Source organism: Panicum virgatum, chromosome 4K, assembly GCF_016808335.1.
Source record: "Panicum virgatum strain AP13 chromosome 4K, P.virgatum_v5, whole genome shotgun sequence".
Lineage (NCBI taxonomy): Eukaryota > Viridiplantae > Streptophyta > Magnoliopsida > Poales > Poaceae > Panicum > Panicum virgatum.
The window spans coordinates 33722197-33735970 of NC_053139.1; the positions used below are offsets into that span (position 1 = coordinate 33722197).

The 13774-nt window shown below is 44.2% G+C and overlaps 1 protein-coding gene across 1 annotated transcript; it reads right to left on the reverse strand.

Moving 5' to 3' along the window:
• Window positions 1-11002: 11002 nt before the first annotated feature.
• On the reverse strand, window positions 11003-12296 carry LOC120704816 (protodermal factor 1-like). Its single transcript, XM_039989345.1, has 3 exons — window positions 12038-12296; window positions 11746-11893; window positions 11003-11639 (listed from the first exon to the last, which is right to left on the reverse strand). The coding sequence occupies exons 1-3, from the start codon at window positions 12141-12143 to the stop codon at window positions 11315-11317; spliced, it is 579 nt and encodes a 192-aa protein (XP_039845279.1). The 5' UTR covers window positions 12144-12296; the 3' UTR covers window positions 11003-11314.
• Between the last annotated feature and the right edge of the window lie 1478 nt (window positions 12297-13774).

Sequence of the window (13774 nt, forward strand, 5' to 3'; positions counted from 1 at the left end):
GGCGGCGAACTCCAGGAGGCTGCGCGGGTGCTCGCCAGTGGAGGGAGGAGGGGAGGGGGCGGAGCAGGGGAGGGGCCGGAGCAGGGAGGGGCAGCGCGCGTGGGAGAGAGAGGAAGGGAGGAGAGAGAGTGACCGGGGAGGTGGAGCTGGTCGCCGCCGCGGAGACCCTCGCCGGCCGGGAGTTGCTCGCCCGCCACGGAGCTCCTCGCCGCCGCGGAGACCCTCGCACCGAGGATGAGGGAGAGAGAGATGAGAGGTAAAAAATGAGGGGTAGAGAGATGGGAGCTCAGTGCCGATGGCCAGGACTTTAAAATATCGGACAAGGCATGCATTGGCATCGGGTCATGACTTGACCCGGTGCTAATGGCTGCTCCAAAGGCACCGGTTCTTATTATTATCCGGTTCCATTTATGTTTGGACCAATCGGAACCGGCTCATGATATTAACCGGTATCTTTGATATTTAATTGGTACCGGTTTCTGAAGCGGCGTAACTTTCCGGCGCTTGACGCAGGCCAAGAGTACCGGCTGATGTTTCAACCGGTACCAATGCCTAGTATTAGTACAGGTTGCAACATGAGCTGGTACTTTTGGCCTGGACTTTTGACTTGTTTTCCAGTAGTGTGAATAGATAAGGCTGGAAGCAAGCGGTAGGTGGGGAGCGTCCCTGCGACTTTTTTTCTCCGTCCGGACACGGAGGCTAGCATTACCGTTCTAGTATTTCGGTTCCTTGTTTTTTTAAGGAGTTTTTCAGTTCCTTGGCAAACCTCACGTTTTTCTTCTTGGATTAGCAAATATCACGTTTAAGTCTCGGAAGAACTTGCACCGTAGTTTGGCACGAAGTTTTAGATCTTTCAAACTTGGAGGTGTTTTGGTGTTCATTTTCAGCATAACGTTTGTATGACTTTCTGTCACTTGCAGCTCTATTTCAGCAAATCATTTTTCTGTCACTTGTAGCTTTTGTACGATCCAATCTTTTTAATTTTACTTGGTCTTATGTGATAACATTTTTTTTTATCTTGCAACACCTTTTTCTCTGTAAATTCAACGCAATCTAAGTTTACACATGTGGTAAATAAAGATGGACCAAAAACTCGTATCTCAATAGCTCGGTCGACTCGGAATGTTAGTGGCTTGTCTCGGTTTGTTGGGGACTGTTAAAGAGCATTTAGCTCGGTGCAACGACGAGCCAAGCTCGAGCTAGTTCGGGAGAGCTCGTGAGCTAAAACGAGCCAGAAGCTACAACCCAATATTCTAGCCCAAATAAGATTAGGCCTATTTAAACACTCAATTATATCACCCGCCATATAAAATATGATTCAACTCTAACTCCCCTGGTCTGCCCTCTTCCCTAATTCCCCCCGGCCGTCGTAGGGACAGTTTGGCAGCCCGCTGTGCCGGACCCCTGCCGCTCGTCGAAACGTCGATGCCGCATGGTCACTCGCCGCCCCGCCAGCAGCACACAGCCGAATGGCATCCAGCCTTGACCCGACGCCCTCCCACCACCGCCGATTGTCCACCCCACCAACGCCGCACGGGACGTACTGTTAACCACCTTGGGTCCCACCCTTTCCTCCCTCGTTTGCAGCTCTCCTCGCCGGCCAGCCTGCACCTCACAACTTGGTGCCGCTGCGCGCACCGCCCCCACCTCCAAGCTCCGCTCCGCGCCTCCGCCACATACGACCTCGAGCCCAACCCCATGAGGGCATGACTGTTGTCATGTTTTTGACATGGCTTATGAGCTAAACGACGATGTGGCAAACCAGCCGGCGGAGTCCAATTTCTAGCTCGTGAAGGTAACGAGCCGAGCCGAGCTGAGCTGGCTGATATCTACCATGATAAGGACATTCCAACCGTGCATGATACTTCAAATGTCAAGAATTCACCATCCAACATCAAAGATACAAATCAAGGGCCACTTACAAGACGTCGTGCCAAGAAACTACAAGAGCAGGTGAATTCATTCCTAACCGATTGTGCTTTTATGATTTCTAAGGATGTTATACTACCTAAATGTTCTACATTGGTTGTGCTTAGATGTACACATGAAGAAAAAGCACCAGATCGGACTCAAAAGAGCACAAGATCAGATCGGACCACAAGTTCGGACTACCAGTTCGGACCACCAAAAGAAATAGCTATAACTTTTGATTCCCAGAAGATATGAGGGCCCATGAGTACTCATTGGAAAGCTTATTAAGTTTACTTTCTAACTCAGGAAACCTCACATCGTTTAAACTCCCCAATAAAAAGTTATAGTGAAATGACTCAAGACTGGTCAGAAGGCCAATAGTCTACCGGACCTCCAACTTCTCATACAAAACTGTACCAATCTACAGAGTTTCATGGTGCAAGCTATACATGGTTGAAAAGATAAATAAGTCTACTTTCCAACGCAATAAACCTCATGTCATTTTGACTTCCCAATAAAGAGTTATGACTGAATGAGTGGAGACTGCATAGAAGACCAACAGCCACGCGAGGCTCCTCGGGAATTCAGTTCGTGGTGACTTTTAATTTACCATAACTTCAGAAACTCTAAGGTCCATTCGCACCCAGCAATGAGGATTGTTCCTTGTATAAATATCCTATGTATCTCAGAGATTAGAAGACTTTTGATCATTTGATAAACTAAATGAAATTGTCTTGCAGCCGAGCTGCTGAGTGCCATGCACACCCTTGTTCTTCCTTGTTCTTCTTGGACTTGTGAAGAGATCCCTCTGGGTTCCGCTACTTCGTGCTCTACGATTTCTAGTACAGATGTACCGTTTTGTGTGGATTAGTCCCGGTTTGTGGTTCTACGATCGTTTGGAGATCGAGTCGAAGTCCTCAAGGTTTCAGTGCCTCTCTCCCCGTCGCTTGGTCGCATCCAACCTTGGCTGGAATAAAACTATTTACCCGCTATTCATAGCAAAGTTACCTTGTTCTTGAACCTAATGTCGTGAAAATCGGGCCATCTTTATGTCGGTTCATATCGGCATCTATCATGTGGAAATCAGAGCTATTGTTGTCACGGTAGGTTTTTGTTATCACCCACTTATCTATCCTTTGTTTACCATCTGTTACTGTTTTCATCCGTCTCACATATTTGTTTTGCCATATCCTATAGTCCACTAAAAAGTCATACAAAAAAATCCTATAGCCTTTTGTTGGTACTGATGATCTTGTGTTGTTTGCACTCATCTTGTTGCTTCCTAGTCACCATTGTTGTTCTTCCGCCGTACTCTTGTTAATTTTTTTCCCACCCACCCCCCTCATATGCTATCTTGTGTCTGCTGAAAAAAAAGAAAAAAAGGAGAGATTAGAAAGAAAGAGTTGAAAAAAATAAAAAAAAGAAGTTGAAAGGGGTTATATTGTGGATTGTGTTGCTGCAAGTTCTAATTTTAGAATCTAAAAGTTTGTGGTGCTAGTAACAGCAATGTTTACCATCTTTAAGTGGCTTACACGCTTGAATTTTCAGTACCATAAGCCTCCCTGAACAGCCACCTATAGCTCCATAAAAACCTGAAACCGGACCTCTCATCCTTTCGATCGCTTAATCACAACTGCGGTACTGCCACTTTAGCACACTCACAGTCCTTGAGAACGACTAAGAACTTGGGTAAGCAAGTGGTGAAATTGTGTGCTTTCACAATTTTTTCCCCTCTATTTCACTTTTCTTGCTACCAATCTAACATGGCAGGATCTGATTCAAGTGTTATTGGTGGAAACCATGGAGATGAAGAACCCCCAGTTGCGCGAGCTGAGTTACGCCAACTAGGGAACTCACTCTTGGAAGCGATGGAGAGGATGTTCAATGAACGTCTTCCCGCAGCGGGTGGTGAGGTCCACAAGAAGAAGAATTTGGTGATGAAAATTCTAGATTTGGTAATGGATTTCATGATCATTTTGGCAATGGTCGTGGTGGTGGTGGACGGCGTGCTGATTTTTATAATCAGCATGGAGGAGGATGTAGACGTGATCATCATGTGCATTTTGATGATAAAGAAGAAGGCTTTGATGATAATGAAAATCCTTTTGCTCACCATGGTCATTTTGGACAGCCATATGAACATCGTCGTGGTGCTGGTCATGATGGGGAAAATCATCGTGATCGTCACAATAGGGATGATTCGAACAACATTGCTCAAGTCAAGTTGAGTGTTCCAAAATTTTCAGAAAGAGAAGATGCTGATTCATATCTTGAGTGGGAGGAGCAATGTGATCAAATTTATAGAGTGCATAATCTCTCTGATCAAAGGCGTGTCAACCTTGCTTCTGTTGAGTTTTCAGGTTATATTCTCACATGGTGGAATCAAATACAAGAAAATCAGCTTGTGTTGGGACGTGATCATATCAATACATGGGCTGAAATGAAAAGGGTAATGAGAAGATGATTTATTCCATCAAGCTATCAGCGTGACCTTCGTAATAAGTTACAAACATTGAGACAAAGATCAAAATCTATTGATGATTATTTCAAGGAGATGGAGTTACTCTTGGTGAGATCAGGAATTAGAGAAGATGAAGAATAAAAAATGGCAAGATTTTTGAATGGTCTCAATGAAGAAATTTTTGGTTTTGTTGAGATGTTTTCATATCATAATTTGCAAGCACTTGTTGATCAAACTATGCGCACCGAGAGGAAAATTCAGCAAGAGGGACGTGGAAGGCCTTATGGGAATCGATCCATTTCAGCTCCATGGCGTCGACAGTAGGCCGGTACCTCTGTTGTTGGGGGGAAATCACAAGGAGTTGCTGCTAGGCCTTCTCCATCTTTTGGTGCTGCAAAGACAACGGGTTCTACTACTTCTTCACCTGTAATTCAGCAAGAACAATGATGTTCTTCTACAAGTACAGCAGCCCCCTCTGTTGCATCAGCTGCTGCATCATCTTCACATAATCGAATCATTGTTTGTCACAAGTGTTAAGGTCGTGGGTATGTTGCTGCTCAGTGTCCTAGTCGAAGAACCATGATTATAAATGAGCAAGGTGAATGGGAATCTAAAAGTAAACCGGAGAAAGATGCTCCAAGATATGATGAAGACATTAAGCATGATGAAGGTGGGGAAATTCAACCCGATGAAGAAGACAATAACTGTTTTGTTTCTCGTCGATTGTTTAGTGTTACTGCTGTGAAAGAGGAGAATAATCAGCGGAACAATCTTTTTCACACCCGAGACATGATCAAAGATAAGTTGTGCAACATCATTGTTGATAATGGCAGCTGCAATAATATTGCAAGTCAAGAATTGGTTGAGAGAATGAGATTGAAACAGCGGCGTCATCCTTCTCCATATAAGATCCAATGGTTAAATAAGTGTGGTACGCTGCGTGTGAGCAACATTGTGACCGTTCCTTTCTCTATTGGAAGATACAATGATCATGTTGAGTGTGATGTGGTGCCCATGCAAGCATGCCAATTGCTTTTGGGAAGACCATGGTTGTATGATCGAGACGTTCAGATTTGTGGTTGTGCCAACAAGGTTGTTTTCATTTACAAGGGAGACTTAATCACTTTGCTTCCTTTGTCCCCCGAGAAAATTTTGAAGGATGATATGAAAAAAAATAGCGAGAGAATGAGAACCATTTGCGATTGACCCACATAAATAGTGAGGGAGTGTTTCCAAAGCCAAATAAAACTCCACAGCTGTAAATATCCGAGCCAAAGGAAAAAGAGGGTTTAGTGATGATAGTTAGAAAAGGGGATTTAAAATAATTGAGTGAACCCAATGTCATGTTCTATGTACTCCTGTATAAGGACAATTTTTTTGTCACTAACAACTTACCCTCTACTTTGCCTAGTGCTGTTTTTGATGTGTTACATGAATATGAAGATGTGTTTCCCGAGAAAGTACCACCAGGGCTGCCACCAAAGAGAGAGATTGAACACCAAATCGACCTTGTTCCTGGTGCTCCACTTCCTAACCGTGCACCATACCGCACCAAACCGGAGGAAACAAAAGAAATTCAGCAACAAGTACAAGAGTTCATTAACAAGGGTTATGTGAAGGAAAGTCACTTCCCTTGTGCTGTTCCTGTTCTTTTAGTTCTAAAGAAAGATGGCTCATGGAGAATGTGTGTTGATTGTCGAGCCATAAATAACATCACAATAAGATATAGACATCCCATACCTAGACTTGATGACATGCTTAATGAGCTTAGTGGTGCTATCATCTTTACAAAAATTGAATTGAGAAGTGGCTATCATCAAATCAGAATGAGAGAAGGTGATGAGTGGAAAACAGCTTTCAAAACAAAGTTTGGGCTGTATGAATGGTTGGTAATGCCTTTTGGATTGACCAATGTACCTTGCACATTCATGAAATTGATGAACCATGTGCTTAGGCATTTCATTGGCAGATTTGTTGTTTACTTTGATGATATCTTAATTTACAGCAAGTCTCTTGATGAACATGTTGAACATATAAAATGTGTGCTTACTATTTTGCGGAAGGAATGCTTGTATGCTAACCTTGAAAAGTGCACCATTTGCACCGATAAGGTAGTCTTTTTTTGGTTTTGTTGTTTCAGCTCATGGCGTGGAGGTGGATGAGAAAAAGATTAAGGCTGTTCGTGAGTGGAAGCCTCCACAAAATGTGAGCCAAGTGCGAAGCTTCCTTAGACTTGCCGACTTCTACCGTCGGTTTGTGAAAGATTTCAGTTCCATTGCTGCCCCAATAAATCAGTTGACAAAGAAAGATATACCATTTCACTGGGGTGAAACACAAGAGAACGCATTTGAAGAGTTGAAGAAAAAGTTGACATCAGCTCCACTCCTTGCACTTCCAGATTTCGGTAAGACTTTTGAAATTGAATGTGATGCAAGTGGTGTAGGGATACGAGGTGTGCTCATGCAAGAAAGAAGACCTGTTACATACTTTAGTGAAAAGCTAAGTGGTCCAACTCTGAATTATTCAGTTTATGACAAAGAACTTTATGCTCTTGTGAGGAGTTTGGAAACTTCGCAACACTATCTTTTACCTAAAGAATTTGTGATACATTCAAATCATGAATCTTTGAAACATTTAAAGGGTCAACTAAAACTGAACAAAAGACATGCTAAATGGAGTGAATTCATTGAATCTTTTCTTTATATTGTCAAGTAAAAAAAGGGAAGAAAAATATTGTTGCGGTTGTTTTATCTAAATGTCATGCTTTGCTGTCCCAACTTGATGCTAAAATTCTTGGTTTGGAGAACATCAAAGATTTGTATACTACTGATTCATTCTTTGCTGAACCATTTGCTAAATGTTGTGATGGCAAGGGTTGGGAAAAATTTTATTTGTATGATGGATTTTTGTTTAGAGCTAACAAACTCTGCATTCCAGATTGCTCTGTTCGCCTAATGCTTTTGCAGGAAGCTCATGCCGGAGGACTTATGGGTCACTTTGGTGCCAAGAAAACGGAGCAAGTGCTGGCTGATCATTTCTTTTGGTCAAAGATGTGGCAAGATGTGAAGAGATATGTTCTTCGCTGCGTAACATGCCATAAAACTAAATCACGCTTGAACCCTCATAGTTTATACACCTCTTTACCCATCCCTAGTGTCCCTTGGGAAAACATTTCTATGGACTCTGTTCTTGGTTTACCTCGAACCAAGAGGGGGAGGGATTCAATCTTTGTTGTAGTTGATCATTTTAGCAAAATGGCACACTTTATTCCTTGTCATAAGAGCGATGATGCTTCACACATTGCATAATTATTTTTCAGGGAAATTGTGCGTCTACATGGAATACCACGTACCATTGTGTCGGATCATGACACCAAATTCTTGAGTTATTTTTGGAAGACCTTGTGGAGTAAATTTGGGACAAGGCTGCTGTTCTCCACAACATGTCATCCACAAACTGATGAGCAAACCGAAGTTGTCAACTTCACGTTGTCAACAATGCTGCGAGCTGTTCTTAAGAAGAATTTGAAACTATGGGAAGAAAGCTTGCCTCATGTAGAATTTGCATACAACAGGGCGGTACACTCAACTACTAATTTTTGTCCATTTGAGATTGTATATGGTTTCAAACCTACTGCTCCTATCGATCTTTTGCCTTTGCCTATGCAGGAACGTTTGAATTTTGATGCAAGCAAGAGGGCTGAATTTGTCAAGAACATTCATGATCGAGCTAGAGCAAACATTGAAAAGATGATCAAAATGTATGAGAAGCGCGCCAACAAGGATCGCAAAGAGATGCTATTTGGACTAGGTGACTTGGTTTGGGTGCATTTACGGAAGGATTGCTTTTCTGAACAACGCAAGAGCAAGTTGAAGCCAGGAGCTGATGGTCCATTCAAAGTGCTTCGCAAAATTAATGACAATGCATATGAAATTGATCTTCCAAATACTTATGATGTGAGCACAAGTTTCAATGTCGCCGATTTTCTCCATTCTATGGATTGGATGAGTCGAGGATGACTCCTTTTCAAGAGGGGGAGGATGATGAGGACATTCCAACCGTGTATAATACTTCAAATGTCAAGAATTCACCATCCAACATCAAAGATACAAATCAAGAGCCACATACAAGACGTCGTGCTAAGAAACTACAAGAGCAGGTGAATTTATTCCTAACCGATTGTGCTTTTATGACTTCTAAGGATGTTATATTACCTAAATATTGACTTCCCAATAAAGAGTTATGACTAAATGAGTGGAGACTGCACAGAAGACCAACAGCCACGCAAGGTTCCTCGGGAATTCAGTTCGTGGTGACTTTTCATTTACCATAACTCCAGAAACTCTAAGGTCCATTCACACCCAATAAGGAGGGTTGTTCCTTGTATAAATATCCTATGTATCTTAGAGATTAGAAGACTTTTGATCATTTGATAAGCTGAATGAAATTGTCTTGCAGCCGAGCTGCTGAGTGCCTTGCACACCCTTGTTCTTTCTTGTTTTTTTGGACTTGTAAAGAGATCTCTCTGGGTTCCGCTACTTCGTGCTCTACGGTTTCCAGTTCGGCTGTACCATTTTATGTGGATTAGTCCCGGTTTGTGGTTCTGCGATCGTTTGGAGATCGAGTCAAAGTCCTCAAGGTTTCGGTGCCTCTCTCCCCGTCGCTTGGTCGCATCCAACCTTGGCAGGTATAATACTATTTATTCGCTATTCGCAACAAAGTTAGCATTGTTCTTGAATCTACTATCGTAAAGATCGGACATTTTTGTGTCGGTTCATATCGGCACCTATCATACCACGCCTTAGTGGTACAGCCATTCTATTACATATGATTTTCTTTTATTTTCTTTTCTTTTGCGAAATTCCTTTTCTTTACTTTTTTTTTCAAGGTAACTGGGCTTGTAAGTTCGTTCTACCAGACGAGCCCAAAACTCCGACCGAGCTAGCTTCTACCAGACGCAGTCAACACAGCCCAACCACCACGCAGTCCCAGTCAATGAAGGCCAAAAGCCCAAGGCCACTCAACAGCAGAGAAGCCCACAAGCTGAAGCGACGAAACGCATCGAGCAATGGCCCAACAAAACAACAACCGCACCTGGTACTAGATTTTGTCGAACACTCTGAAAAAAGATTTTGTTCGAACCAAACCAAAAAAACACGGCCTGGGAGGCGGACCTTACTGTTTTTCATTAAGAGAAAACAAAACGACTTCTCCCAGTTGCGAAAAAAATCCTCGAATCTTGGCCCATGCCCGAAAGAGCCATGCCTCGTGGTGAACATAGCGAGAGGGTTTTTATTACCCACATGCAAAAATAATTCGTCACAATCGGGATTCGAACTCCGGACCTATGGGGTGCCGGCTGCCGTGGCCGCTTGGACTAACAATCTTAGGCCGAACCAAATAAGGAAAAGCATGAATCCATGAGCCTCCACACGACACAATCACACAATGTACCACTTTGACCAACAGCGTTCATGTCCAAAGGGGCAATTGTGTTCGTATGTGCAGTAACAAACACTTCACGACAAAAGCAAAAATGATCATTTTATTGTGTTTGAATATTAAAAAATGGAACATTTACACTCTTAACTATAACAAAAGTCCAATTTTCAACTTTCAACTTCGAAATCGGATAGCACAAGTAATCCAACTGTTTAAACCAGACAAATTTGGCCCCTAAGGCGATTTTGAAGGTGTTTTTCTATTTTGTGAGTATTAAAAATATTCAAATTTAAACCAAAAAATTCATAAATAATTCATTTTAAATTAAAAATAATACAAAGTGGGTATCAACAATTTTCTAAAAAATTAATCTATCTACTGGCACAATACTTATCAGTTATTCAAATATAATTTTTTTATATTCATAATATGTGGTTGCTTGTAGTTATATCTATTATTTTTGAATAAGTAAGATTCTAATAGAGCAATAATAGATAGGTTACATTTTAAAGAAAATTTTGGTACTAGTTTTATATTTTTTATTTTAAAAATAGTTTTGATTTTTTAGATCTAATTAGATTTTTTTAAAAAAAACCTTTGAAACCACATAAAGGGTCAAAAATTTTCGGTTTTGACACTTGTGGATGGATTTGTTATCAGGTTTTGTAGTTGTAGATCGATAATCGGACTTTTGCAACAATTTGAGAGTATAAATTGGACTTTTTCCTAAAAAAATTAGGTCATAGAAGCTGCCCACATAATTATTTTCTTCTAACATGATACTAAGTAATTGTTGACCCTTACACACTGTATCTCCCACTTTTCCTCGACAGCTGCTTGGTGGTACTCCCTCCATCGCATCAGCGCATACTCCCTCCGTTCCAACATATCGATACTTTTTTTAATTTATAGTACTTACTATGCACGTAGATTTTTTTTTGAAAAGATTATGCACATAGATATAATGTATGTCTAGATACATAATAAAATGTATAAATCTAGAAATAGGGTTGAAGCCATGTAGACGATTACATCTCAACCACCAGTATTTACAGACAAAAACAAGAGTACCAGGCTGTGTTCGGCTGGCTGATGCTGGTGGCTGGTGCTGATTTTTTATGAGAGAAAAGTACTGCTGGCTGGCTGGTTTTGTGTGAGAGGGAAATATTGTTGCCCAGCACGCATGCATTTCGTAAGAACAATCACCGTTTTCACCACCAACCAACTCATCTTATTTCTCATTACATCAGCAACAACGACAAGGAAGCAGGCATCATCACTACTGAAGAAGCAGACAACGAGACGGCATGGCGTCATGCGTCCTCATGGATTCATGGGAGCTAGTCACGGGAAGACGACGACGCAGAAACGAAGGCGACGCTAGCTGGGGATCGGACACACACACAAACACAGTCACGTACACACATCTTATTTAACAAGCACGCTACACTGACGAAATGATAGATGGAGGAAGCAACTCGCTCCTTCGTCATCGATCGATTAGTAGTGGCAGGCGTAGTTGGCCTTCTTGAACATGGCGGCCTGCGCGGCGGCGGTGGCCTCGGAGGTGAGCGCGACGGCGATGCAGTCCTTGACCTGCTGCGTGGTGTAGGCGTACTTCTGGGAGGCGACGGAGTTGAGGTAGGCGGCGGCGCCCTCGCGGAGGAGGTCGCCGTAGCAGTCGGTGCGGGTGTTGCACAGCGCGTCCTGCAGCGTCTGCAGCTTGCTCCCGAAGAAGGCGCTGCACACGTCGCCAAAGGACCCCAGGATGCTGCCCAGCGACCCGATGCACGAGATGATCGCGTCCGGGTGGCTCTTCCAGTAGCTGCCATCACGATCGCAGTGCATGGTCGACGCAGGTTTTAGTTATACTTTTTTTTAATTTGTGCTTGATGAATGCATAGTTCTTATAATTATTAGCTGCTTCTTACTCGCAGGTTCCCGTGCCGGAGTAGCCGGGCGTGTAGCCGCCGCCGCCGCCACCACCACCGCCGCCTCCGTACCCACCGCCACCACCTCCGCCGTACCCACCGCCACCACCGTATCCGCTGCCGCCGCCACCGTACCCACCGCCACCGTCTGTTTGGACAAGTAGTAGACACAGCAGCATGACACACGATCATCAGCAGAGTATGTACAGACATATGCATGCACAAGTTTGTTACACTGCCAATTAAGCTAGTCAGATTTACTAATTACGAGACACATTGCATCAACACGTACACTTCTGCTCAGCGATGTGACCCCCCTGCAGGCCCCTGCTGCCGGAGCACCGGGAGGCGACGCCCACCAAGAGCACGGCGACAAGGAGAGCCTTGCCGCTCATCATCTTGCTCGATCCCTCGATATCCCGGCCTCTTCCTGATGATTCTCTCAAGAAGAGGCTACTAGCTGAAGTGGGGAGGAGGAGCAAGCACCGGCGGATGAGAGGGTGCAGTGCTCTGTGCTCGAGAGATGGAGCGTGCCCTGGGACGCTGCACCTGCAGGGGTTTATATATACAGGCCCCGGGGTCGGCACCTGCCGTTCAGCCGCCGCGCCGCTGTTGCACGGAGCCACGGACCGTGCGGTGACAGGAACGCCCTGCCCCGGCTTGCAGAGTAGTTGGCTGCCTGCCATTGAATGCCCACTACCATCCATATCCAGCTCGATCACACTACTAGTAATCATCGGTCCCAGGATCCACGGTCGAATGATTCGGTGTTGAACTCTGTTGAAACTTAAAAGTAAAACTTGCTGACCAGTTCTGTAAGTACGCATGCGTCTGAAGCTGTCAGTACATACGTGTTCCGATTCAGACATTATTCAGTAACACTGCGTTCAGGTTACGAATTCAGGCTGCATGCATCTGCAGTTTGATGACTTGCTTGGGAAATCAAAATGCATAAAATTCAGGTAACTTGTACAGTAGTGGAGTACAAGCTGGTGCCGCCTGCAGATACCCACACATGCTGCTGGAGCAAATGAAGCCGACGATGGCGTGTGCACGTTAACCCGAGCACCACCACCGTGGATGCTGGGTGCCATTCCCACTCGCAGACTGCTTTCATGGCCGTCGAAAGACGACGGGCCTCCATCAGCACTAAACCGGGGTGTCCCTCCGATGGGGCTGGTCGATTAAATTGCGTTCGGCGCTCGCCACCTACTCGATACCGATCAGCCTACTTCATTAGATGCATCGCTCGCTCTCGTGCATTCGCCCTTGCCAAGGTGAGTGCTAGATGGCAAGAGCTAGCGTCTTTAGCTCCATCTGTGCATTGGCGTGCAGGCTGTGTTATCCTCGTCCCGCAGAATGTGCACAGTGCAGGAACGGAATGAAACGGTTGCGTATGCGTGCCTAGAACACGTCATCGATCATCTGAAAGCAAGAACCAAAACCCCAAATAAAAGCCATCTGAAAAAAGAAGGGAATCGAAGAAATAGTATATAGCCTGGGCAGAAGCATCAGGACAGGACGACACTGAAAATGCTGGAGCACATTGCTCTCACCGCCGGCCGGCAGGGCGGGTGATCACTCCACCGGAGTATGGATCTCTGTCAGGCCATTGCAATCCGATCGAGACATGCATCAAGCCGCGGCCGACCCGCGCCGCGCCGATGAGGTCGTCGTCGTGCTGAATTTTTGACACCACGACGTGCAGGATGGAAGAGCTAGCCATCATCTCCGCCACCGAGCTAGCGACGGCTAACAGCAAGCCGATCAGGGCGGCGACGCATAAATAGCAGCGTTTAAATGGCTTCAAATGAATGCATGACAGAGAAGAAACGTGGCCATTTGGGCCGTTGACGCTGACTTGCGATCTGCTATCTTGGTCGGTCAAAAGAAGGCTCTCAATCTTTATTTCTATGTGTATAGAAAAAATCCTTTAAAAATAGGGATGCTTTTAAAAAAAGAATTCACAAATATTATCTTAAAATTAGTATACGAACATATTTAAAATGATAAATAAGTATGCAGACAT